The sequence below is a fragment of the Hyla sarda genome, chromosome 11 (genome assembly GCF_029499605.1).
Source record: "Hyla sarda isolate aHylSar1 chromosome 11, aHylSar1.hap1, whole genome shotgun sequence".
Taxonomy (NCBI): Eukaryota; Metazoa; Chordata; class Amphibia; order Anura; family Hylidae; genus Hyla; species Hyla sarda.
In genome coordinates this window covers 28,161,128-28,189,057 of record NC_079199.1, presented here as the reverse complement: position 1 = coordinate 28,189,057, position 27,930 = coordinate 28,161,128, and the positions used below count along the sequence as shown (strand labels likewise).

The 27,930-nt window shown below is 43.8% G+C and overlaps 1 protein-coding gene and 1 long non-coding RNA gene across 4 annotated transcripts in view; one reads left to right on the top strand and one right to left on the bottom strand.

Moving 5' to 3' along the window:
• The window catches only part of LOC130295246 (uncharacterized), a 65,676-nt gene extending 62,679 nt beyond the window's left edge, over nucleotides 1-2,997 (top strand). The window contains exon 5 of the long non-coding RNA XR_008848750.1: nucleotides 2,593-2,997. This is a non-coding gene — a long non-coding RNA (uncharacterized LOC130295246). The remainder of the gene's footprint in view (nucleotides 1-2,592) is intronic.
• Nucleotides 42-18,363, bottom strand: LOC130295245 (opsin-5-like). 3 transcript variants are annotated; one of them, XR_008848749.1, is made up of 7 exons: nucleotides 16,868-18,363; nucleotides 14,946-15,136; nucleotides 13,266-13,365; nucleotides 12,466-12,570; nucleotides 9,388-9,611; nucleotides 3,470-3,662; nucleotides 2,669-2,799 (listed from the first exon to the last, which is right to left on the bottom strand). XR_008848749.1 is itself a non-coding variant. In XM_056545810.1 (6 exons), exons 1-6 carry the CDS (start codon nucleotides 16,974-16,976, stop codon nucleotides 2,416-2,418), a joined length of 1,113 nt encoding a protein of 370 aa, XP_056401785.1. In that variant the 5' UTR covers nucleotides 16,977-18,363; the 3' UTR covers nucleotides 42-2,415. The 3 variants fall into 3 exon arrangements, 2 of the variants coding, with proteins under 2 accessions (XP_056401785.1, XP_056401787.1); XM_056545810.1 differs by lacking the exon at nucleotides 3,470-3,662 and having other exon boundaries at nucleotides 42-2,799; XM_056545812.1 differs by lacking the exon at nucleotides 2,669-2,799 and having other exon boundaries at nucleotides 3,130-3,662.
• Between the last annotated feature and the right edge of the window lie 9,567 nt (nucleotides 18,364-27,930).

The window sequence follows — 27,930 nt, the reverse complement described above, 5'->3', positions numbered from 1 at the left end:
GTAGTTGTGCAACATCTGGAGGTCCGCAGGTTGTAGACCACTGTCCTATACTCTACATTGCACGGATCCCTCAACATACGATGGTCCATTTGGAACGGATTACCATCGTATGTTGAGGGACCACTGTAAAGTGTGCCAATTAAAAATGTACAACTTGCCTCACAAAGGGCGCCTAGTGCATTATCTGAGACACTATCAGGAGAGACCTATAGGATAGATATATACTGCTCACCTTGAGTGCATATAAAATATGCATAGAACCCGCAGTTGGGGTAAGGAATCCATCAGAGGAAGCACTGCTGAGCCATAGGGTAGTGAAGAGCCAGGGAAACCAGTCCACAGGAGAAGATGAAGAGCCAAAATGAAAAAACCTTCTTTAGGCACTGCAAGTCGAGAAGACACTCATAAAGATGATAAAATCTGTAAATATTTCTTCTAGAAACATCACCAACTTGTTTCGGGGAATAACAATTCGGATTAACCAGTGAAAAGGTAGTTCGGGACGCTATAATTAAGGGAAGCCTAACCTCTCCCATTTCATACTTGGCACTTTATTGGTGATGTTTCTGGAATAAGTACTCATCTTAACTGATGTTATCATCTCTTTGAATGTCTCCTGGACTTGCGGCACCTAAAGAGAGATTTTTCACCTTCCTCACCTAATGCAACTCAGTATAATAAAAAAAAAGTTCTGGGTCTTAGAAGCCACAAATTAAATTTTGAAGGGTTAATAACTTTGCATGCCAAGGTGAGTAAGTGTGTGTATTTCTTCACGTGGTGCTTACACTCAATGCTAAATAAATTAAGATGTTTTGAATATTTTGGTTCCATTTTTATCATTACCCTATTATTAAGGCTCCTTTAACGCTGCCGTTGTGACATGGCAGTGCAACACACATTAGGGAACCTGGGGAGAATGGCGAGAGAAAATAATACTGCAAGTGCAATCTTTTTCTACTACTATTCCCGTTAAAAAACAACAGCGCCCACTGACCCCATAATAGTAAATAGGATAAGAATAGGATCCGTTGTTGCCGGTTGTACACTGTCCTGATAATGTTTATTAAAGACAAAAAAAAGAAGAGCCTAACGGATGTTTTCCGACAGGGCACAGCGGCAGTGTGAAAGGGGCTTAACATGTTTTTCATTCCTACGATTTCCATAATTCCATGACTTTTCCTTCTTGTTGTTCAAATTTTAATTTTAAAGAGTGTAACATATCATAAAAAAAGACAAGAAAGGTACACGTGTAAATATTAAATATATCTGTAAACTATAACTTAATGCCATCAAATGGTTATTCCCATCTTGTAAAATTATGACATACACACATATATATATATATATATATATATATATATAAACAATTGCTTTATGATCAGTGAGGATCCAACCTCAGAGACCCTTTCCAATTTTACGGGGTATTCTGGAGTTTGGATATAAATGTATTAAAAAAATAAACTTACTTCCCTCTTGTCTCCAGATTGTCCATCAAAGCTCCTGCTCTTCTCCATCCAGTTCCCTGATGCTTCTGTCTTGTACCTGCTTTTGGGATGAGCTGCCCACTCAGCCAATCAGTGGATGGTGGGACACTGTGGCCAGTCATTGCCTGAGTGGGCCGTTCCTGCACTGAGCACTTGTTTCGCAAGTAGGAAGAAGACAGAATCATTGATAGACTGGAAGGAGAAAAATGAGAGCAGTGGGGTGCAATCTGGAGACAAGGAGTAGGTAAGTATTGCCTTTTTTTCCTATTTTTATGGGCCCCAGCTACATATAATTTTTTTACCCAAATACCAGATTACCCCTTTAATGTAGGGTCACACGTAACGGATTTTTAGCGTATTTTACACTGCGGATCTGCCGGTGACCTGACCCATTTTGTGCCTCCAGCTATTGACACCCCCTGCCCCCGCTCCTGGCCTGCTCGCAGCGGCAATCGAGTCGCCGAGTGCACTCTGACATTGCAGAGCAGCCGCGATGTCTGAGTACACTGCACATGCGCAGTGCACTCAGACATCGCGACTTTGGGGGTATGGGTGGCAACAGCTGAAGGCACAAAATGGGTTGGGTCACCCTAAAGGTGTTGTCCATCATTACAAAAACACCCCAACACATGTAACTAAATTCCATTGAAATGAATGGAGCCGAGTTGTAATTCCACACATAACCTGAGAACAGGTGTGGTTCAGTTTTCAGAAGAAATTAGCTCTGCTTTTCTTTTGCTGGATAACCCCTTTAGTTGGCTACAGTCACTTAAATGGGGCCATGCTCAAGTTCTCTGCACAAATGCTGGCTGGGTCATACAATGCTAAACCAGTGCTGCGGCCCCCACATTATCACTGGTGGTGGGATTTTCCAGAGGATGGACTTCAACTGATCATAAAGTCACGGCCATATGTAAGATGACTGGAATTCTCATACTCGTCCATTCTCTGACAATTTATTTATATTATCTCGTGATAAAAGACTTTCAGGCATTGTTGTGTTTTCTGTCCTATTGGTTTGGCTGCAGTCGTCTGACTGTCTAATATTTTCTTCATAGTGTTTTACAATTTGTTCACAATGTGAAGGCAGATATTTCTTTTGTTGTAGGCAGCAAAACAAGGCACAGAGCTCTTGTCGGAACTTTGGACTAAGTCCCAGATATATCATAGGATTGTAGAAACTTGCTGACTTGGCAAAGAGTGTGGCTACCAGTGTGGTAGAGGCTGGTACTTGATAGCCACAAGCAGACCACATGGATATAACAGCGTAAGGAGACCATGCTAGCACAAATGCTGTGCAGATAACAAATGACACCTGTGGAGTAGAAGAAATACATATACAATATAGGTCAGTTTGGTGGCAAAAAAAGAAAAATTGTCTTCTCACATAAAAATCGCTATTTGCCCTATTTTTCACTTGGGTTCTCCTGTTGGATGTAAAATATGTGTGTATGTATGTATGTTATGCATAGATGTAAGTAGCTGTGGGCATTTATGTATTATATTTAGATGTTTGTATGATGTGTATAATTAAAAGATATATATATATATATATATATATATATATATATATATATATATGTATATACACACACACAAATATATATGTGGTAATTGGGTGTGATGAGGGCAGATATTGTTACCCTAGGGGCAGATGGCATTAACCCCTTGTATTAGTGACGCCAGGGTGTGGTTTATCCTCGATACCACCCGAAGGTATACCGCTGGATCCTGGGCAAGGCACGGGGACAATAATGACTCCGACGCCAAGCTATGGATAACGGTAGCTTTACTGAAGGTAGACAGATGGTACAGTCTATACAGTTCAGCCAGGGCTCACGGAGGTGACCAGTGACTCAGAGACCTTAAGGGCTTGCTGGGACTTGTAGTAGATACGGTCAAATTAATGCAGGCTATGCTGACTTGACAAATGATGACTGTGACTGATTTGACTGGTGACTGACAATACTGTGACTGTGGCTTACTTGTAGCTGCTTGTGGCTGCAGACTGGACTTGAGGCCTCCTATGACTCTGGACACTCTTTAGGACTCGACTGCACCTCAGCAAAGACTTGTAAGGAAAGAGCTAGCTCCACCCAGGACTTATAGGGCTTATATGGGGGAGACTAGCAGGGAGCCCATAGGTCACCCCTGCCATCACCTGGTCACTGGTACCACCTGGGTAACAATCACATGACATATCACATGGTATAACTCTTAAAGCAACATTATATTTTATAAAACTTTACATGGTAATACATATTTACAATGGGGAAACAAGTGTAGTGGGCCCTTGGGACACTTAAGGAGGCTGCCTGACAGGACAGCAGTACCACGGGGCAACACCTCCCGTACTAGGCCATCACAAACTCCCCCTCTTGAATACAGCTGTCCTCGGCCCCCAGTCCTGGAGGGCGGACTACTAACAGTGGCCACTGAGGCTTAGTGACAGTTCCTGGGGCATATTGGTATAAAATGTCCTTCACAGGTCTGGATAGTTAATAACAACAGGGGATGAGTCTATGTAGCACTTTAGAAATGTCCATACATACTCCTTTGGGAAATAAATTGGTAGACATGTGGGATTCATTACACTGAAAGACAAATTGCAGATTGGGCTGCCGGAGGCTATTTACCCAATGCCTTAGCTACAGGGGCCCTTCGGTACTAAAACACTTCTCCCCAGAACTTTATACATATTTTATACAACACACCATTGCTACCTCTATATACAACATTTCTGTCCCTGTATGTGCTTTACTTAGGTTGCAGGGGAACCCTCTGGCCAAGAGAGCACCCTGTACACGGGGACAGGAAAAATGTTAGATACACATAAACATTTCGACAATATGGACTGGTAATGGACACATTCCTGTCCTGACTGTCCATACAGTCCTGACTAGACATTTTGACTGACACATATATAGATTAGACGGACTAAATTAGTTGTACTATGTATGATACTGTTTTTACTCCCTATATCTAGCGGGAAGCTGTCATGGCGGTAAGGTAGTGGCTACACTTCTCCTGATCAGGTCAGGATACCTCCTATATAAATTGCCATGAACAAAAGACACTGTACACCTTGACATTTTTGTACAAACAAATTATATACATTTCATTACAGCACACCACAAATATTACAGTACACTTACACCAATACTCACTTGCACAAAGATAATAGCAAAATATATTACTCTAACGGTATATGCATATATTATTCTTTTGTTCCTAGTACTGATCCACAGCTCTTAGTAAAGAATCATGGCTAAATGCCGGGCACATACACTTACGCAAATGGTTACATATAAACTTCTTGACAAGTTCGTCAGGCACTTCTTAAATGTTGCATAACCTGTAGACAACAAAAGTACTTCACAAAGTAAAGTTAGTGACACATAGCAGAATTATCACTGGTAGGCTTCTTTAACTTGGAAACTTGCCATCCCAGCCTCATCTGTCGGACTACTTCAAAGGCTGGGACATGTAGCAGATTCCACGGGACTGTGCCCCCTCTAATGGACTCACTCGGGTGTTCCAGATCACCCAGGACAAAGTAGACTCTGTAATGGTGGGGCTGATGGTGACCACCAATTGTACTGCAGCAGCTTGTGCCACTGGGGGAACAGCAGTTGGTGCCTGTTGGGGTGGCCAAACCTCCTCTGCAGGAGTAGGCCGAGGCACTTCAGTTGGTGCCCGCTGGTTAGGCCAAACCTCCTCAACCACAGGAGTAGGCCTGGGCACATTCACAGACGAGTTTGGCAGGTACTTTGGCGCTATGATAGGCAATTTGGACATGTAGACCTACTCCTCCTGGACGGTACCTCTGACATTAGGCAGCAGCAACCCAAAGGGATCAGCGTCCCAGTCGTCCGATGGGAAGTATGCAAACGGAATCTGGGTTGGATTCTTCGGACGGGTCACCACAGCCGCCCACTCTCCTCTCAAGCTCTGTACAGGAGTATACTTCACGATCTCCCCGCTCTCTAGAGAATGCAGTGGTGGGGGGAGATAGTCTCTCTGCACTGCCCGACAATTGACCAAGATGGTCCCACCATGTCTACAGTCCATGAGGGTTCCAAACCCCTGCACTTTGTCCAATTTTATGACCGTGGCTCTGCGACTTTCCAGAGGTGGCTCTCCCTCTCGGGGATGTTCTAGCTCCCTAATGTACAGGGCCTCCAATGCTTTTGTGTCCTGCTGCTGTGCTTGTCGCACCTTATACAGCAGCAGCTTTGAGCCATATCTTTTCATTCTCTGTGCCCTCAGCCCCTCTACAGTCTCGGCCACCTGAGCTTCTCTTCTGGCCCTCTCAGACTGGGGGATGGGACTTTCCTGGCAAGGGAAGAAGGTGCTCCCTCATATATTGTATTGGTCCAGGCTCATCGCCAAACAACCACTTTGGTAAAGGTGGGGACCGGGGACATGTTACAGACTTATGGGCCTGAGAGGTTTGCTTTGGGCTAGGGGTAGAAGGAAGGGTAGAGAAAGCAGCCTCAGCCAGGGTACTCACTTCTGACTCCTTGGTGTGAACTTCGGCCTAGGAACCCCAGGTTCGGTGGTGAGGGGACAGCCGCACTGGTGATAATGCACAAGAAGATGCCAACGTTCCCTTCGCCGGGGTCGTGGTCAGTCTCCATCATCTCCGGGCAGCGGGACTTGGTAGCAGGCCTCTTTGGCCCCAATGGAGATCTTTTGGAGACAGTCAGCTAACTCTTGAAACAGGTACACTGTGGCGACTTTCCGGGCCTCCGGCGCCATCTTGGGACTCTGTACGTGTGCTTGCCTGTTCCACCATGTTGCTCCACTTGCTGACTTCCGGCAAACTAAGAGGATCCGGCAGCTCTGCTCTTTTTATGCAGGGCTTACGGAAAATGGCCGCCAGCCGTAAGTGCATCAGAGGTACAGCGCTGATTCCCCCCCCCCCCCCGGCAACAAGAGGCGGATCATTACAGTTCCACTTTGGCATTGATACAGCAACATGGTTTCCATGCCCAGGGGCGGGACATTGACAAACATATAGTAAACTGAACCCCAGGGCCATGGCCCGGGGTATAACAACCCTATTGATATACCCTTAAAATCTAACTTTTATTGTGCACCAAGATAAAAAAAAAAATTTAAACTTATTCCAATTGGGACAGTGAACTGTATATGTATTGGAGATTTATACTCCAGTAAAGAATACACAGGTACTGCAGATACCATTATGTCCCACTGGATAGTGTTTAAAATGTAACACTATATTGCCAGCCTCTACATGTTTTGCCATTACAACGGCGTTCTCAAGAGGCAAATAGTGGCCCATGGCAGTCCCGGTCTCCAGCCTATACCAGGTGTCACCGTCCATAAACTCATTGTGGGTGAGGATGAAGAGAAGGGACTCAATCACAAAGTCGATGAATTCGTCCGTCTTGTCGGTTTCAGTCAGAATTTCACGGATAGCCTGTACACCCGCATCCCTCACGATGCGGGTGTACAGGCTATCCGTGAAATTCTGACTGCGGGTATACAGGCTCTCTACGTCCACGGAAGTGAGTTGGTAAGTGTTCTGCCAGTGGAAACCGTCCAAATGTGTCAACAAGTCACCTGTGTCCTTTACATATGATACTTTCGATGGCAATAGAGACTTCAAAAGCCATTCTAAATACTGAGAAAGGTGTTCGGTCGCAGAGCCAATCCCCGCCACTATGGAGCATCCTGGGTGTTGCCTCTGCGACTTATGCACCTTCGGTAAATTGTACCACCTTGAAAATTGGGGGTTCCTCTGGATTAATCTTTCAGCTGTAACCTGTGTGATCTGGCCAAAGTTCATATTTGTTTCTGAGAAACGTCCAGAGCTGGCTCATGATTCTGTTTGTGGGGTTACTATTAAGCCGTTTGTAGGTATTAGTGTCGCTTAAGAGGCGATCTTTTTCTTCATCATACATTTTTGTAGGCATCAAGACCGTGCTGCCCCCCTTATGGCTTTTTGAACCCTTAAATCAGGCCTTGAAACAAGCCACTTGAGTGCCCTCCTTTCTCCGTCAGACAGGTTGTTCCCAGATTGAGGGTATATTAGCGCTCTACCGCCTACTTGAACAAATCAATAGAACTGCCCACGGGGAAGGGAGGAGAGTACGTAGAACTGTTACCTCCTCTAAAGGACAAAACCTCTATGCTGGTGTCAGGGAGAGACTCTGGTTCGTCTCCAGACAGATGGCATAATGCATTCAGAGCGTCAAGGTCCTCTGTGGTTGCCCCCAAAAGTGGGGAGATCCCTAGAGGGCCTATGAGAGCTGAGACTTCCCCTCCTTTTAAGATGTTGTGGGCTGAACTAGAATTACCCTTCTAAAATACTTTATGCAAGTTTATTTTTCTTGTAGCCTTCAACAGATCCATTTTAAATTGGACTGGATCAAATGGTTTGTGAAGTCTGTAATTGAGACCCTTCGGACAGAAGGGACTGACAATCTTCAGAAAGGGGGACGTTGGTTAGATTGACAACGATGTTAGTGTCGCTAGAAGTCTCTAGTCTCTCCACGAAACCCCCTTTCTCTTCAATTGTGTCACACCTTCTCTTTCTACTTCTCCCCCTTCTGGTTCATTTCCTAAAGGGAATGAACCCGTGGGAGTGTTTTTCTTTTCAGCCTTAGAGGTAGTATGCTGGTCTGATTTTGAAGGGCGTGCTGTCTCATCTGACTAACTCGCATCCGAGTCTGATGTCCAGAAGTCAGAAGGTTGACGTCGCTGGCTGCCCCGTCGCCGATTGAATGGTGTTTTGCGGCATTTGTTACTCTTTTTATTCCATGTGAATATTTGAGAGGCATCATAGTTCGCCTTATTCCTAACAAATTTCTCTCATTTACGCTCCATTATCTCAGATTGTGCCACAGAAATCTTCTTCTCTAACTTCTTCAAAAAGGAATTGTATGCAGTTTCGCTGACACGTGTGTGATATTCCGTTTTGTCCTGCACAGGTCGGCTGTTGTTGCTTCATAATCAGATTTGTTCTTATTGGGAATGATTTTAGTGAGTTTTGAAGCATGTTCCGAGTGTGCCTGCTCCCATTCAGACATAAACTGGGGGTCGTCAGTGAACTGTGATGAGAATTTTAGATCTGTAGTCCCCTTGGTGTTCGCTCACTAACAACATATGATTTCAACAAATTGATCGTCCAAAATAAACAGCATTCTCTGTCTGTTAAAGACGTTGTACGTTGCTCCAGGGCTGCATGACAAAAAGTATGCCCCTGCCTCCACCCTTCTCGCCTGCACACTGGATTCCGGCTCTCCTGTCAATGCTTGCGGATCCACTTCCATCCTTATTGTTCCGACTTTCAGCCTTCTGATGTGTGCTCTGGAGCCAAGAAAGTAACTATTCAATGAGACTATCTGGGAGAGGACAGTATGGCCCGGCACGTACAGGACTAAGGCAATGTCTATTCAGGCCGCGGAGGGACGTGACAGTAGTACCCGGAAAGAGGTTGATGCGGTTTTGCAATGTCTGCATGAGACTCAATATATGATACGCAAACAGAGGACGGACAGCACTCACCCTTCAACGTGGCTTTATTCAAGCATTCAGGTGGTGACAAGCAGTTGTAGTTTTGCAACAGCTGGAGTCACCCTGGTTGGGAAACAATGTGTTATTGCTCCTCCCAAAAGACCTTTTTAGCTAAATGCCAGATACAATATACAGGTTCTTGAATCCTGCTTCTGGCATCAATACAGTGGGAACTCTTTGAACTCACCAGTTTAACCCTTGAATAACATCTGATCGGCGACATTTGTATAAAACCTTATCGTACTTGATGCCACAAGACAGAACATGCAGCAATGTTTCAAACTTTTCCAAATAAACTTTTTATATATTTGTGCCATGATCTCAAATAATAGGAATTTCAATAGCATTTCGTTATTACCCGTGTGATGTCCCTTTCCATCATGAGCTGCCGCTGACTGACGTCCCCACCGTGAGAACTTCTATGGCTTTTATGAACAGCCCTGATGATTGACACGTAGCAGAAAATCATTATCACCACCGGAATGAAGAAGCCCGAGAGGAAGACCCCGAGGACATACAGTTTGTACGGTGTGGAACTCGTGGCGAGGGACCAGTCTATTTCACAGGTACCATACTTACTTTCTGTAGGAAGATTTATAGAAGAAATTTGGTAAAGAAAGTTTGATAATAGACATCTTACTGGTTATATCATTTCCAACTATATGTAGCAGTTATTATTCATTATGTTTTCAGAGTTGCAAGACTTCAGATACACATTGAAAAGCTCGATATAGACTTAAAGGAAAAATGTCAGCCTGTTCACCCACACTAAACCCAATACACTGGGTTATAGTGCAGGTGAACAGGAGTCCAACGAGGGGTCACTTACTTAAATATGTCCAGTAGGACCTGAGATATGTCCCCCCAGAAGATCCTCTGCTGAATTCAGTGAATCGCGCGCAGGGGCGGGGCTTAATTACACCACTTCACTAGAATGTGGAGTCACAGACAATGAATATGTAAATTGACCAATTGAAGACCTGCCCCCTGGGCGCCATTCACTGAGTTCATCAGAGAATTCTCTGGGGAACATATCTCAGTGACCCCTTGTTGGACTCCTGTTCACCCACACTATTACCCAGTGTATTGGGTTTAGTGTGGGTCAACAGGCTGACAGTTTTTACATGTTACTATAGTTGGAAACATGTTTCATGGATACCTACATTCCTTTTTGTTTGCATAAATTTGTATTGAAAAGTGTATTGACTACTATTCTTAATATGGTTTCAGGCAAAGTTTTCCCCTATACAAGCCCTATTGTTTGCCACAAGGACACTATTTTATCATAACTTTGGCTTTTATAGTCAATGTACACTTTGGGGCCTGTTGATACTGCAGAATTTCCGCAGAATCTGTGCTTATTTCATGTTGAATTTTATCACAGGTATAAGAGTCAGGGAAAAAAAGTCCCATTGAAAAAATAGTAAACACAAAAAAAAAAAAAGATGCACAAGAGGCGCTACCCTGTGTGAATACTTTCCAACCTGTAAAGCCAATGAGATCGATACTTAGAACCACTCACCGGTTGTGGTTGTGCATGTAGGGCACAATACACATGTATAGCACAACAGTTATTACGAAAATATAGCGGCTGCTGCTCCTCTCTTAAACATTCCAAGGCGTGACAATAACACCAATAATACTCCTCCAACAGACAAGGGATTGTCACAGGCCTTGTCTGTTGGAGGAGTATTTTTGGAGCCATTGAACAGGATAGAATTTCACATTGGAATTCTGCCAAAAGACTGAAAACATTGGCCCTCATTTACTAAAGTCCAACCGACTCTTTTTCTCGGTTATTGCGCCTAAATTTTAGTCGCAACTTCTGTGCGACTGTTTATGTGACCAAATTTTAGTCGCACAACCGACACTTTAGAAAACACTCGGAGTGTTTTTCTTTCACTCTGAAATGGGCGTGTTTAATGCAAAAATGGGCGTTTTACCGACGAAAAAAAAAAAAAAAATACTCGGAGTACTTTCAAAACCACTCGAGAAAAAGTGTGAGTTTGCCTCACACAATAACCGACAGCCAAGAGGCCGAGTGAAATTCCAAAAATGGAGCGATTTCTAACAAGGGACTGTTTACCATTGTGTTTTTTGTGTAAGTAACTTGTTTTATAACCTGAAAACATTTTGTACAGTTCAACACTTTTATGAATAAAATATTGAATGCTTTTGTGATAATTAATGTTTATATATTTTTTTTCTTTTTAACACATTTGCAATATTAGGTTTAAATCAATTTAACACCCAAGCTGATAAACAAGGATAATTGTTGTAATGTTGGAAAAATGATAACACATGAAAACTTTTGATTCATGGAAACATTTTCAAACAAACAAGTCTAAACCGTTTTTGACTCACACAACTAATTTATTTAGCTCAGAGTTTGTGCGACACAATTGACTAGTGCGACACAAAAAAACGTGCAACACAAAAATAACCAACATGTGTGACAGAATAGTAAATAAGCCTGAAAAAAAAAGATGAGTGATATTGAAATCACTCCAGAATAAACACTCCACTCTTAGTAAATCAGGGCCAATGTTTCTTTTGTCAGAATCCAGATTCCAGAAGTGGAAATTCCACGTTGAAAATTCAGCAGTGTAAGGGTGCATTCACACAACGTTTTTGCAATACAGTTCTCGTATCAGGTTTTTGACTTAACTGTATCAAAACATGTGTACAAATTTTAACCCATATACGGATAAAAAATGTGTATACAGTTTGAAAAATGATGTCCGGTTGCATCCGTTTTTTAAGAAAAGAACTTTTACGTTTTTAACGTATCACTACATTATGAATAAAGTTTCACTTATTCGATTGAAATTCCAAGAAAAAACTGTGCAAAGTCAAAAACCGTATGGTGCAAACCGGATGGAACCGCACACACATATGGTTCTGTACGTTTCCCATTGACTCCCATATTTAAAAAAAAAAAAAAAACGTATACAGCTTCAATACAGTTTTTCATCCGGATCAAAAACTGTGGTAGGCTATGGCTTTGGGTACGGAAAAAAACCCAGACAAAACCGTACAAGACACAAAATGTATGCAACCGGATGCATCGTTTGGCATACAGTTTTCAATGGAGAGTCAATGCATACAGTTTTTCAATAAGGTTCAGTACTGTTTTCAAATTGAAAACCTAAACGTGAACTGTATTGCAACAACATGGTGTGAATGCACCCTAACCAGGTCAGTGGAAATCCCATTGAAATCAATGGTAGCTTCATGCAATGGAAATTCTGCTCAGAAATTTCACAGCGCAAACGGAATGAGAAGCACAATTTGAACTAAGCTAAATGGTAAAATAGATTTGGTGGTGTTGACCAATTTAGACAGTCACTGAGAAAAGCCAACATAAGTTCAATCTCAAGAAGCGTCCCTGGTTTGACTGTATGATGTTCATATTATATCTGTTTCAGTCTTATACCTATGAAGCTGCCCCAGCCCAAAACTGGAGATCCAGACCAGATAACAGCAGAAATCCAGATGACAAGAATGGCCACTGAAATGAAGGCTTTATCCACCTTGTAAGCTACAAAACAGAAAGATTATACATTAACCACAACACGAAGAAGAAAAGAGACCATGCACTACGCAAGGGCATATAACCAGCAGTGCTGTAGAGGAGAAAATATGGACATCAGTGCAGTGGACAAAAGCATGGGGATCTGCTGCGGTCTGGTGCTGAAATTCTCAGCAAGGTGTATACAGCATACATAGAAGCAAAACAGAGTACTCACCGATTACAGGTATCCAGAACTTTTATTTCTGATACACAGAATACAGCATAGGGGGAGGGTGTAGTTTAGAGTGGGGAGCATGGAAAGGCGACAGCCGTTTCATACCAACAAGTACAAAACGGCCGTCGCCTTTCCATACTCCCACTCTGAACTACTGTCTACCGCTATGCCATCTTCTATGTTTTGTCAGAAATAAAAGTTATGGATACCTGCAGTCGGCTCCATTTTACTTCTGCTTTTATATAAACATTATATAATAACATTTATTTAAAGAGGACTTTTAGCTGAGCACAAAGCATTTGTTTAGTTATCTGTTTTCCAATTACGAAGCTCTGTCCTCATGTACAGCTCAAAAGGGTTACAATGGCAAAAACAAAATGCTCCAAATTACAATCAATATTATACTAAAAAATCTGATGCTACACAGCCAGGACACAAAGCAAGGATTCTAGGGAGACATAGGGTAAGCCGAGATCTTACATGATACCTTGATGGAGATGACATCCTTTGACATAACGGAGGAGACTGATTGCGGTAAGAGTGTTAATGCTGATCAGGCCGAAGAGGAGGATCAGAAAGCCATCAACCTAATAAGGATGGAAGAAAATAGGGCAGATTGCGCAGGATTCATTCAAGGTCACCTACTTGGTTTATCTCTATGTATTAACGCATTCTTTAAACACAGACTTAAATCTACATCAGTGTTTCCCAACCAGTGCGCCTCCAGCTGTCCAGGCATGCTGGGAGTTGTAGTTTTTCAACAGCTGGAGACACACTGGTTGGGAAACATTCATCTACACTATCACTTGTATTGTATTACACCCACAAAGTAAACCCTACCACACTTTTCACCTACAGTGTTGATATATTTTTAGAACTATTTCTGGCCATGATATAGCTTGTATGGCATTCTTTAGATTTGGTCTTCATCTATAATTTTCACTTGTCCATGAGCTAGTGGGTGTGACTAACCTTTGTGATGGCCCCCATACAATGGACACACAGAAAAGAGGATCCTGCTTTCCTATTACTCCATACACACCCTAAGAAGCAGCAGCAGCATGGGGAACATTATAGAGCAGAAGTTAAAAGCACCAGCACCTGGGGAGCACCCCCTAGTTGTTTGTAAGACACAACTGGAGATACAGTTTCAGTCTCTGCAACAATCTCTGGTTTAGAAAAATGACTAATTTTGTACTTATTGTAATGTTATGCAGAGTTTAGGAGACAAATGAAAGGTATATTGAGCAACATTTTTTATGTTTGCACAGGCTTCCACAACAGGTGGTAAGGCCCTAACATCACTTTCATCTGTTGAGTGAGGATCCAAATAGAAAAAGTTTAAGAAGCCCTGGTCTAATCTTTGAGTCAAGCCTGGTAAGATCTATTACTTAAAGGAGAACTACGGGATTGAAAAATGTATCCCCTATCCTAAGGATAGGGGGATAAGTTTCAGATCGCGGGGGGTCCGACCGCTGGGGCCCCCCGCGATCTCCCGTACGGGGCCCCGGCTCTCTGGTTAGAGAGGGCATGTTGACCACCGCCCAAAGCAGCGGCCAACACGCCCCCTCCATACACTGCTATAGGAGAGCCGGAAATTGCCGAAGGCAGTGCTTCGGCTCTCCCATAGCAGTAAATGGAGGGCGGGTGTCAGCTGCCGCCTCGTGCGGTGGTCGACACGCGCTCTCTATGCAGAGAGCCGGGGCCCCATACGGGAGATCGTGGGGGGCCCCAGCGGTCGGACCCCCCGCGATCTGAAACTTATCCCCTATCCTTAGGATAGGGGATAACATTTTCAATCACATAGTTCTCCTTTAAAGCGGGCTGCTGTGTGGTCTCTTTACAATCTCTCTGGCTGCCTCTACACTCTGAACTCACACCCTCTAGCATCTCACTTCACACCCCTCTCCTCTACATAGACTTGTATGGGCAGCATGTTCCTGACCCCTCAGTGAGCTTCTAGCCTATCTTGTAAACAAAAGACAGAATTGAGCTGTTTTTTTTTCCACAGTAAATAAAAAAGGTTGTCAGGGTGGTGTGGGCTGGAGATAAGCTTCCATGGGAGAAATATGCTTTTTTTCTGATAAGATATATTACATTTGCTAAACTATTCAATAGATCATACTATTTGGTAATTTCAAGCACAAAAACATACGCTGCCTCTTACATTGCAAGGCCAGATAGTTTCCTTTCCTAGTCCATGAAACAGCTCAACAATTCCTCGAGAGTAGCCAAAAATGGAGATTCCAGCATCTGATACAGCAAGGTTAAAGGTCAGGAGATCCTGGGCATCCAATGTCCTCCAGCGTCTGCCCATAATGCAGATTACAGCTCCATTCCCCAACCATGAGAACCAGCCTGCAGACAGTAGAATTAATCCCAGACACAGATCTAGCATATGTCTCATTGTAGAGATCCACTATGTATTCTAGGCTAGTTTAAGCAATTTTAACATCACATCAATTTTGCATTCAATTTTTGATATTTACTAATAGGGCAGAACATTTGAGCTTTCCTGAGGACAACTTTTTATTTTATTTTAGAATGAGAAACCTTTTATGTACAGTGTCAGTCTTTAACAATTCAGTGTGATCTATATCCTGGATGCATAAGACAGTGAAGAGTTATTGACATCTAGTATAACAAGAAAATGAGCCTACAGTATAATATATAGCAACTAAATTCCACTAAGACATTAAAGCAATTATCTGGTTGTTTGCTTACCATATATACTCGAGTATAAGCCGACCCGAATATAAGCCGAGGCCGCTAATTTCACCCCAAAAACCCAGGAAAAGTTATTGACTCGACTATAAGCCTAGGGTGGGAAATACATCAGCCCCCTGTCATCATCCAGACCCCCGTCATCATCACCCGGTCATCATCCAGACCCCCGTCATCATCACCCTGTCATCATCACCCTGTCATCATCACCCTGTCATCATCACCCTGTCATCATCCAGACCCCCGTCATCATCACCCTGTCATCATCATCCTGTCATCATCACCGCCTGTCAATCCCTTCAATCAGTGGTCTTCAACCTGCGGACCTCCAGATGTTACAAAACTACAACTCCCAGCATGTCCGGACAGCCATCGGCTGTCCGAACATGCTGGGAGTTGTAGTTTTGAAACATCTGGAGGTCCGCAGGTTGAAGACCACTGCCGGGCCTTCGTCATTATCCACTATGTATTCTAGGTTAGTTTAAGCAATTTTAACATCACATCAATTTTGCATAAAATTTTTGATATTTACTAATAGGGCAGAACATTTGAGCTTTCCTGAGGACAACTTTTTATTTTATTTTAGAAGGAGAAACCTTTTATGTACAGTGTCATAAACCCAGGAAAAGTTATTGACGACGACGCACAGGGACGTTCATGCGCAAGGACCGGCGCCGGACTAGTGACGTTGCCTTGACGACGACGCACAGGGACGTTCATGCGCAGGGACGTCCCTGTGCGTCATTGTCAAGGCAACGTCACTAATCCGGGGCCGGGCCCGGTGAAAATGGACAGCCAGCAACAACTAACCCTCCCCACCGGACGGTCCCTGCAGCATAGATGGCCCGGACCAGCTCACCCTTCCTTCCCACCGAGGGGAGGTGAGTAGAAAACTAAAGGGGGGGGGGGGCTGGATGATGACGAAAGCCCGGCAGTGGTCTTCAACCTGCGGACCTCCAGATGTTTCAAAACTACAACTCCCAGCATGCCCGGACAGCCATCGCTGGGAGTTGTAGTTTTGCAACATCTGGAGGTCCGCAGGTTGAAGACCACTGAAAGGGATTGACAGGCGGAGAGTTCCCTCAAGTATAAGTCGAGGGGGGCGTTTTCAGCACGGAAAATCATGCTGAAAAACTCAGCTTATACTCGAGTATATACGGTATTTAAATATCTCAATATTTTCCCCTTTTATTGTTTGAGCAAATTGTTGTTACAAGCATGAAAATGTTAGACCCCCCCCCCCTATAACACAAAAAGGGTATCATATTTAACACAAATTTTAAATCTACCTATCTAATATAATGAACAGAATTGTAAAATATGTGTATACATGACTTCTGCCACATGGTTGTCTGTCTCTCTTACCCAGGAGCAGGAGGTAAATCCCGATGACAGTCTCTCCTCCATCAGATGATCTCACACTGTCTGAAGTGTTGTGCTGTAGGAAGGAGCTGTCTTTCAGGACCACATCCATGATCTCTCCTTACGAGTCTGTTGTGGTACCAGTAGGTGCCAGTTAGCTATGAGAGGGGTGGAGAGTTCGCTCTTCTTCTCATACTTTGTTATTTCTTGAGGTTCATCATACATTGGCTTTTGCTTGAAAATCTAGAGTCAATCTGCTGTACTGGGGATTCAGAGCTGCTATACAGTTTGAGCGACCCCCATCTCACCTGAAATGACATCATAAGCCAAGCCTTAATCTTCTAAAACCTTTTAAGCAATTGTTTTCAGCATGGAAAGATGCATATAGATGAAGTAGGTTAATCTTTATTCACTGACACTATAGGGGTGGGGATGGGTCGCAATTTTTTTGCTCAAATACCCACTTTGCGCAAAAATGTTGCCACTTTTTGGCACTTTGCGCCAAGCTCCTTAGGTAGGCAGAACTTGACATAAAGTGCACTTTAATGGGAGTTACAGCAAGTCCATACACTGCTTGCTTTAGCTATGCAGAATGAAAGTGAATGGACGTAGCACTGGAAGTCACGCGACTTACTGAAATTATAATTACCCTTATTTCGGCATATAAAGACATTTTTGACAATTGTTTTCAACTGTGTGGGAACAGCTAGGGTTCGACCCATTTCTGTCCCAGCAGGACTGTGCTCCAGTGCATACCTGTAGAGGGAAAGAAGAAAAAAGGAGGGGAGAGAGAGGACAGCGCCGCGTGTATTATCCCAGGCACCAAAGTCCCAACCAGGACTGGCTGGCGTAGACTCTTTAAATTTGGTGCTCACCAGATAGATGTAAAAACAGGCATATCCCCCCTTTGGAGTACTGGAGTGGAAGAGGAAGCGAGCTGCAAGGCCCAAGGTCCAAAGAGAGAGGCTAGAATCTTCACCCGTACAAGTGCAGAAGGAGCAGGAGGAAATAGCGGAACCTTTTGAAGGCGCTGATCGCAATTCAGACCATTAAACACAATTGTGTCAGAGAAAAGTGCCAAGAGGCACTATATTTATTGACAGACTTCCAATAACGCGTTTCAGAGGGTATCTCCTCCTTCATCAGATTGGCAACCTGATGAAGGAGGAGATACCCTCCGAAACACAATCGTGTTTAATGGTCTGGATTGAGATCAGGGCCTCCCAAAAGGTTCCGCTTTTTCCTCCTGCTCCAGTGCATACGACAAGGTCCATAAAGTCATGGTGGGTAAGTTTGGGGAACCCGGACTTAAATCCCCATGGAACACCTTTAGGAAGAACTAGAATGGACATTGCATGCCAGGTCCTCTTATCCAACATTGGTGTTCGACGTCACAAATGCTCTTCTGGATGAGTGGGACTTCCAAAATCTTGTAGAAAGTCTTCCCAGAAGAGTGAAAGATGTATTAAGAGCTGCAAAACCATCTCATTATTATTGATTTGGAATGGGAGGTCCTTAAAGCTCCTGTACTTTTATTCATATAGTATATGTCTGGACTCTTGCCTGTTAAAATTGTCTTGCAACAATGAAATCCAATTACTGGCTGAGGCGGTCACCACTGTGGCCAGAGGGAGACCTCTTGTTCTCTTCATTAGAGAACTTCCTAAAGAAACAGGATAAAGTAACAAAAATGTATCTCTTTCGCTGTTCAGAAACTCTGTTCTGGCTAATTCATTGGCAACAGACTTTGGCCACATGGAATTTTAACAGTGGAGTGAAGACATATTTTATAGATTTATTTGGTGAGAATAGCACATTACAATTCAGTGCTGACAGTATCAGGTTCTAGGAAGGAGAGTGGTTTACAATTGTGTAACTAGAATATGTGTAAAGAAGATCTCATGAATGTCAGATAAAAATCAAAGTGTCCTGGAAATTGGCTTTATCATTCTGGCTGAGAGCATTGAGTAACAAACACAAGTGATTATCATTTCTCCAATCTCCTTTTTGTGGTATTTGTTATATGATGGGGGGTGACATAAGTGCAGGACAGTTTATATATATATAAAATTATTGGCCCCTTTCAAAATTGTGGAAAAATAAGATTGTTTCAAGCATGTGGTCCTCCTTTAAACTCACCTGGGGCAAGTAACAGGTGTGGGCAATATAACAATCACACCTGAAAGCAGATAAAAAGGAGAGAAGTTCACTTAGTCTTTGCAGTGTGTGTGCCACACTAAGCATGGACAACAGAAAGAGAAGAAGAGAACTGTCTGAGGACTTGAGAACCAAAATTGTGGAAAAATATCAACAATCTCAAGGTTACAAGTCCATCTCCAGAGATATAGATTTACCTTGGTCCACAGTGCGCAACATTATCAAGAAGTTTGCAACCCATGGCACTGTAGCTAATCTCCCTGGGTGTGGACGGAAGAGAAAAATTGATAAAAGGTGTCAACGCAGGATAGTCCAAATGGTGGATAAGCAGCCCCAAACAAGTTCCAAAGATATTCAAGCTGTCCTGCAGGCTCAGGGATCATCAGTGTCAGTGCGAACTGTCGACATTTAAATGAAATTAAACACTATGGCAGGAGACCCAGGAGGACCCCACTGCTGACACAGAGACATAAAAAAGCAAGACTACATTTTGCCAAAATGTACGGTGTCCTTTTTAGGACAGCATCAGCCGTCAAGCTGTACCTTGCTCATCCTTCAGCCAAAACGGCGTCCCGCCTCCTCCCTCCTCTGTCAGGCGTCAGCCAAAACCTTTGTCATCCTTAAGTCTGTCATACCTCAGATGAAAATGAAAGAGCTGAGTCAGCAGAGCTTCGGCAGACCTGCTAGCACAGTTTGTGATTGGCTGCCAGCACAGATACTGTGATTGGTTGATGGGAGAGTAGGTGTGTGCAGTCCTGCTCCTCTCATGCACCCAGCTTTTCCCGATTTCTGCAAAACAAACCTACTCTCTCAGCTTTTCCCCTATTCCTGCAAAACCTACAGTTATGTACTCAGCTGTAGGTTTATCAGGAATTGTTAAAAGCTCAGTACATAACTGTAGGTTTTTCAGGAATCGGGAAAAGCTATGTACTCAGCTTTTCCCAATTGCTGAAAAACCTACAGCTAGCATAACTGTAGGTTTTTCAGGAATCGGGAAAAGCAGAGTACATAGCTGTAGGTTTTTCAGGAATTGGGAAAAGCTATGTCCTCAGCTTTTCCCAATTCCTGAAAAACCTACAGCTAGCATAACTGTAGGTTTTGCAGGAATCGGCAAAAGCTGAGTACATAACTGTAGGTTTTGCAGGAATAGGGTAAAAGCTGAGAGCGTAGGTTTGTTTTGCAGGAATCGGGAAAAGCTGGGTAGATGAGAGGATTACAGTTTGTAAAGAAGTGTGCCTAACCAGTGGAGCGGGACTGCACACGCCTACGCTCCCATCAACCAATCACAGTATCTGTGCTGGCAGCCAATCACACACTGTCGATCTGCCCAAGCTCTGCTCTGCTGACTCAGCACTTTCGTTTTAGTCTGAGGCATGAAAGCGTTTAGGTTGACAAAGGTTTTGCCTGACGGAGAAGGCGGGATGCAGTTTTCACTGAAGGATGAGGGAGGTACGGCTGAAAACTGACAGCGATTTGCCTGAGGGAGGAGGCGGGACGCCGCTTTGGCTGAAGGATGAGCGAGGTACAGCTGACGGATGATGCTGTCCTAAAATGGACACCGTAAAAATGAACTTGAGTAAGCCAAAATCCTTCTGGGAAAACATGTTGTGGACAGATGAGACCAAGATAGAGCTTTTTGGTAATGCACATCATTCTACTGTTTACCGAAAACAGAATGAGGCCTACAAAGAAAAGAACACAGTACCTACAGTGAAATATGGTGGAGGTTCAATTATGTTTTGGGGGCTGTACACTGAGGACAAGCAGGGCTCTGTACACTGAGGACAAGCAGGGCTCTGTACACTGAGGACAAGCAGGGCTCTGTACACTGAGGACAAGCAGGGCTCTGTACACTGAGGACAAGCAGGGTTCTGTACACTGAGGACAAGCAGGGCTCTGTACACTGAGGACAAGCAGGGCTCTGTACACTGAGGACAAGCAGGGCTCTGTACACTGAGGACAAGCAGGGCTCTGTACACTGAGGACAAGCAGGGTTCTGTACACTGAGGACAAGCAGGGCTCTGTACACTGAGGACAAGCAGGGCTCTGTACACTGAGGACAAGCAGGGCTCTGTACACTGAGGACAAGCAGGGCTCCGTACACTGAGGACAAGCAGGGCTCTGTGTACTGAGGACAAGCAGGGCTCTATACACTGAGGACAAGCAGGGCTCTGCACACTGAGGACAAGCAGGGCTCTGCACACTGAGGACAAGCAGGGCTCTGTACACTGAGGACAAGCAGGGCTCTGTACACTGAGGACAAGCAGGGCTCTGTACACTGAGGACAAGCAGGGCTCTGTACACTGAGGACAAGCAGGGCTCTGTGCAGTGAGGCTCTTTGACCAGATCCAAGCTCACACAACAGGATGATTAACAAGCCAGAAGCCTGCTCAGAGCCCTGCTTGTCTTGCCAACACTTCCTGTATTTGGTTTCCTCACAGAGACACACAGGCAGGGCCGGCCTTAGGTGTTCAGGCGCCCTGTGCAAGCTAACCTTGAGGCGCCGCCCCCCCCCCCCATAAAAATACACAAAGGGGAAAAAAATATTTCTGACAAATATTTTTATATCTAATAAGTCCCCTGCCCCCTTAATCAGTCCCATGTACCCCTTCACCAGTCCCCTGCTCCCCTTAATCAGATGCAGTATAGTTCCCCCACATTAGGTTGGCAGTATAGTTCCCCACATTAGGTGCAGTATAGTTCCCCCCACATTAGGTGCAACATATGTCTCCACATTAGGTGCAGTATAGTTCCCCCACCACATTAGGTGCAGTATAGTTCCCCCACCACATTAGGTGCCGTATAGTTCCCCACATTAGGTGCAGTATAGTTCCCCACATTAGGTGCAGTATAGTTCTCCACATTAGGTGCAGTATATCTCTCCACATTAGGTGCAGTATAGTTCCCCTACATTAGGTGCAGTATAGTTCCCCCACCACATTAGGTGCAGTATAGTTCCCCCACCACATTAGGTGCAGTATAGTTCCCCCACATTAGGTGCAGTATAGTTCCCTACATTAGGTGCAGTATAGTTCCCCCACATTAGGTGCAGTATAGCTCTTCACATTAGGTGCAGTATAGTTCCCCAACCACATTAGGTGCAGTATAGTTCCCCACATTAGATGCAGTATAGTTCCCCTGCAATAGGTGCCATATAGTTCCCCACAATAGGTGCCATATAGTTCCCCCACATTAGGTGCAGTATAGTTCCCCCACATTAGGTGCAGTATAGTTCCCCCACATTAGGTGTCATATAGTTTCTCACATTAGGTGCAGTATAGTTCCCCCACATTAGGTGCCATATAGTTCCCCACATTAGGTGCAGTATAGTTCCCCCACATTAGGTGCCATATAGTTCCCCACATTAGGTGCCATATAGTTCCCCACATTAGGTGCCATATAGTTCCCCCACATTAAGTGCCATATAGTTCCCCACATTAGGTGCCATATAGTTCCCCACATTAGGTGCAGTATAGTTCCCCCACATTAGGTGCCATATAGTTCCCCACATTAGGTGCCATATAGTTCCCCCACATTAGGTGCCATATAGTTCCTGCACATTAGGTGCAGTATAGTTCTCCACATTAGGTGCAGTATAGTCCCCCACATTAGGTAGTAGCATGTTCTCCACATTAGGTAGCAGCAGGTTCCCCACATTAGGTAGAAGCAGGTTCCCCACATTAGGTAGAAGCAGGTTCCCCACATTAGGTAGAAGCAGGTCCCCCCCCCCCCCCCCCCCAACAGACACACACACACACACACACACACAGACACCCACACATGCACACACACACACAGACACCCACACATGCACACACACACACAGACACCCACACATAGACACACTTACCTGTCCTCCGCTGCGCTTCTCTCCGGTGTCGGCCTGACGAGTGACGTCACTGACGTCCTCCTGTGCGGGTCTGCGGAGGTAAGTCACATGTGCAACGTCCCTCTTCAGACTCGGGCCGCCAGCCAACCAGAGACGCAGAGGAGGGCGGGGTAAGTGAAACCTCCCTGTGTAATGAAGAAAACTGTGCCCTGAAGTGGAATGTGACCCTCCGCATGTGACCCGGAATGTGACCCTCAGGACACAGTTGAGGGTGGAAATGGAATGAGAGGGAGCAGCCTGCAAAGCAGAAAACTGTGTCCCTGTGCGGAGGGTCACATTCCGCTACAGGGCACAGTTTTCTTCATTACACCGGCATTTAGCGCTGCTTGCCCAAAGCAGCACTAAATGTCTGAAGAAGTTACATGCCCGGCGCCCGGACTGCACGTCGGGCAATACAAATTACATATACCTGGTGCGAGCTGTGTCGGCCGCCCGGCGCCCCTGTTGCTATGGTGCCCTGTGCGGCCGCACAGCTCGCACACCCCTAAGGCTGGCCCTGCACACAGGCAATAGTTGCAGCGACAACATTTTACCACCCTAAAAAAACTATTTTTTTTTTTTTACCAATGCATATTACAAAGATACATATCACATAATTATCTACATTGTATAAAAGGTTTTTGCAAACACTTTCATTTTTTTTTTGTTCAAGGATACTCAAAAAGGTTAAAATGCCATTAAAGGGGTTATCCAGGAAAAAACTTTTTTTTAATATATATATCAACTGGCTCCAGAAAGTTAAACAGATTTGTAAATTACTTCTATTAAAAAATCTTAATCCTTTCAGTACTTATGAGCTCCTGAAGTTGAGTTGTTCTTTTCTGTCTAAGTCCTCTCTGATGACACCTGTCTTAAGAACTGTCAAGTTTAGAAGCAAATCCCCATAGCAAACCTCTTCTACTCTGTGCAGTTCCCAAGACAAGCAGAGATGTCAGCAGAGAGCACTGTTGCCAGACAGAAAACAACAACTCAACTTCAGCAGCTGATAATTATTTAAAGGATTAAGATTTTTTTAATAGAAGTAATTTACAAATCTGTTTAACCCCTTAAGGACCCATGATGTATGCGTACGTCTCCGCACCCTGGGCTTTAAGGACCCATGACGTATGAGTATGTCATGGCGTTTTCCGATCTCTGCCGCTCACCGGGCGGAGATCGGAACGGCATGCCTACTGGAAATTGAAAGTAAAGTGATCTTTACTGTGGCAACCACTTGGAAGGCCAAATTACAACTCCCAGCATGCCCAGACAGCCAAAGGCTGTCTGGGCATGCTGGGAGTTGTAGTTTAGCAACATCTGGAGGGTCACAGTTTGGAGACCACTGTTACAGTGGTGCCCAAACGGTAGCCCTCCAGATGTTGCCAAACTACAACTCTCAGCATGCCTAGACTGCTCAGGCATGCTAGGAGTTGTAGTTCTGTAACATCTGTCCCTTGAGATTTAGCAATTTTCATGACATTTTTGAAAATTGCTGCTCTACTTTGAAGCCCTCTAATTTTTTCAAAAAGCAAAAAAATATGTCCCATTTTATGATGCCAACATAAAGTGGACATATTGTATTTGTGAATTTTAAATAACATTTATTGTGAATATCCATTTTCCTTACAAGTAGAGGGCTTCGAAGTTAGAAAAATGCAACATTTTCAAAATTTTCATGACATTTTGGGATTTTTCACCAAAAAAGGATGCAAGTAACGCCGAAAATTTACCACCAAAATAAAGTAGAATATGTCACGAAAAAACTATCTCGGAATCAGAATGATAACTAAAAGCATCCCAGAGTTATTAATGTTTAAAGTGACAGTGGTCAGATGTGCAAAAAATGGCCGGGTCCTAAGGTGTAAAAGGGGTCCTTAAGGGGTTATCTTTCTGGAGCCAGTTGATATAAAAAAAAAAATTAAAAAAAAGTTTTTTCCTGGAATACCCCTATAAATATCATTACCATAACCACTTCCAAACTCGCATAGTATTGCAGTGCAGATTTTGGTAGGCTACAGGTCATCTAATCTGTGTGACTGGGATTCTTCGGTTTTGAATACAAGTTGTTTCACCTCGATTTCCAGTCTTAAAATATTCAGCACTGTGTTTACATTTTAGCGTTCTATTGACATTTTCCAGAGGCCTTTACAGAAATGAAAGAAGCTATCTGATTGGCTGCTATGGGCAACTTTTCCTCTGGACAGGTTTTGATCAATCTCCCCCTTACAACTTGCGCCATAATTACTTTTACACTTAGAAGACAATTTACAAGCACCTACCGGAAACGTTGTTGTGCCACCTTATTCCTATCTACGTGGGTTTGATGTCCAGCACTTTAGGGTCTCTGATTAAGATTAAGTTTCTCATCTGTTTTCAAGTCTAAGAGCCTTCTTCCCAGCTCTTTTTTATCAGCACGGATATTGTATTCAGTCCCTGTGTTGTCCCGCCTCATTGTCCATGCTCTGAAGACTTTAGCAGCTAGTGCCCTGGAACAATTCAGCAAAATACAGTAACTTTGTTTCTGGCAGTGCTGCGCTCATGTTTTAAGCATGTGGGATCACAAACCTTTTCCATTATTAGCACTGTCACGCCTGAGGAAGGGATCAGTGCACATCTGAGATCCCCCAAACCATTCTTTCTACCAGCTTGGATGATCCACTCTAAATGGCAGCTCCTTCACTAGACTAAATGCATAGCCAGATCAGCAACAAATAAGCAGCCAGGTACTGAATCAGCAGATAAAGGGTTAACCAGGAAAAGCAGAAGTCAAAACCATAAGGGCAGCACAGTACAAAAACAGAACCAGAAGCAACATCAGGACAGGCAAGGGTCAAACCTAGACAGGACAAAATTAGCAGGCAAAAGGCAAGGTCAGGTCACTGGCAGCAGCTGATTGGCCCAGCGCTCACACCGCCTCATTGGCTGGGCACCTCACTAGTGACAAATGACCCTGCAATGTGCAGGGCCATCGTCAGGGCAATAGAAGATGCTGCCTGTAGTGCTGAATGGAGGCAGCACTGGAACTGGGACATTCCCGATCCTATCCTCCCACTAATCTGGCATCAGCAATATCTCCACACTCATTTCAAATAAAATAGCCTACAGTTCATAGTAAATGCGTTATCCAAACTGGGAACCCCTTGTTCATACCTCCCATTAAAGCGCATCTTCCTTCTTCCCCTGGGAAAAAACTTGAAAAAAAAAAATGTTTTAAACATTTTAGAGAGTGTTCACATCATGACCGATAGCTTCAACTAGGTGGGAGAAGAGTGTGCTAAGTGAGACAACTTGCAATGTAAGTCTATGGGAGTGTCTCGGACATTTGCACTTATCTGCTTGCTTGTTCTGACCACTTTAGATTAGGGGGTGGTCCCTTCAGACGACCCATCGGTGTTAGGCTGTGTATCCCAGCACTCAGACGGGTCCTTAGTCGGGACCTCCCCTCAACCCCGATCTGGTTTGGTCCGTATACATATGACAGTCAATATACACCTTTACTCCATTGTTCATTTTTGATATTTGTCTTGCAAGCCATTATTTAGTCACTTACCCTATATTTCTATGACTTATCACCTTACATGTCAATTTTATATGTTTCTTGATCCAATGTGTTTATGACCCAATATATTTAATACTATACAAAATTACCATTACTATTAACTCATTCTCCATTTGGATATACCCCTCTTTACTACAATAGTGTTATAGCATACAGATATGCACAGACACAACTATTTAAGTGCATATATATATATATATATATATATATATATATATATGTATGTGTGTGTGTGTGTGTGTAAACTAATTTTAAATATGATTGTATTTGAATACTTTTTGTATATTTTTATACTTTTATCATGTTTTATTATCTTATTATTTCATTATATATGTATTTCAAATTATCCGCATTCCCTTTTCACAAGCATCTTAACTATTAAGTAAATCAGTCCTAGATAAAGCAACTACTCTATCCACATTTAAAAAATGTCCCATTTTTTTTTATTGGATGTGACGTCCTCCACAAAAGGGGGAGTCGTCTTAGGTATATATATATATATATATTCCACCAAATGACTCTTAAAACATTATGTCTAGCTGCTGAAGAAAGGTCCTATGGGGGACCTGAAACGCGTCCAGCCATAACCAGCCATAAACCTAAGTGCCACAATATCAAGCTTTGCAAATAGGATACAGCGCTATATTGGATTTATACTGCAACTGTCAATCAGCATATGACAGTGCGCGCTATCCCGCCACGAGGACGCTGCTGGCCTTTCTAACTGTTACCAACAGGAGAACTACTGCACTCCACAAGAATTGAGCCCACCATCGCCGCTGCGGACCTGAGATTGCCGAGTCTCTAGCAGGGCGCTCTCTGCACAGAGAGTCGGGATTCAACCTGCGACCAGGACATGCATAGAAGGTACGAAATATATGATTGTATACATAAGAGAAACGCTGCAGTCTATAGTACCGAAGCTCACTATCACCGCTGTTCAATTGTGAGATGGCCGAGTCTCTAACAGCGGGACTCAGACTTACCACAGCACAAAGTTTAAAAACACAAAGCAGAGGCGCTGCTTGTGGAGGATCACAGGTGCTAATATCGTACAGGGACGGGGGTAAGGTGGTCTCTTACCCGCACCGGTTGTGTACCGACATACACAACAATGATTAGCATGTGTTAGACAATGGAGGAAACTTGGTTGTTTGTCTGTAGCCTTCCCATATGAACTTGTATAATCCAGTGAACTTCATGGGTGGCAGGGGATTCTCTGGAGCTGAATAAAGCTTTTTATCTGAACCTACACACCTGAAGCCTCTTTGTCCCGGTCAGCACCAGAGAATCCCCTGCCACCCACGAAGTCCACACAGCACAAAGTTGAAAGATACAAATAGATATAAACTATTACTGCACAGTCAATATTGAAACAAGCGCTGTATCCTATATATCCCCCAATTGGGCAATTACTCTAGTTAGAGATTACTCACCTGGATTTAAACAATATGTGGAACTAAAAACTGTTTAATAGAGACA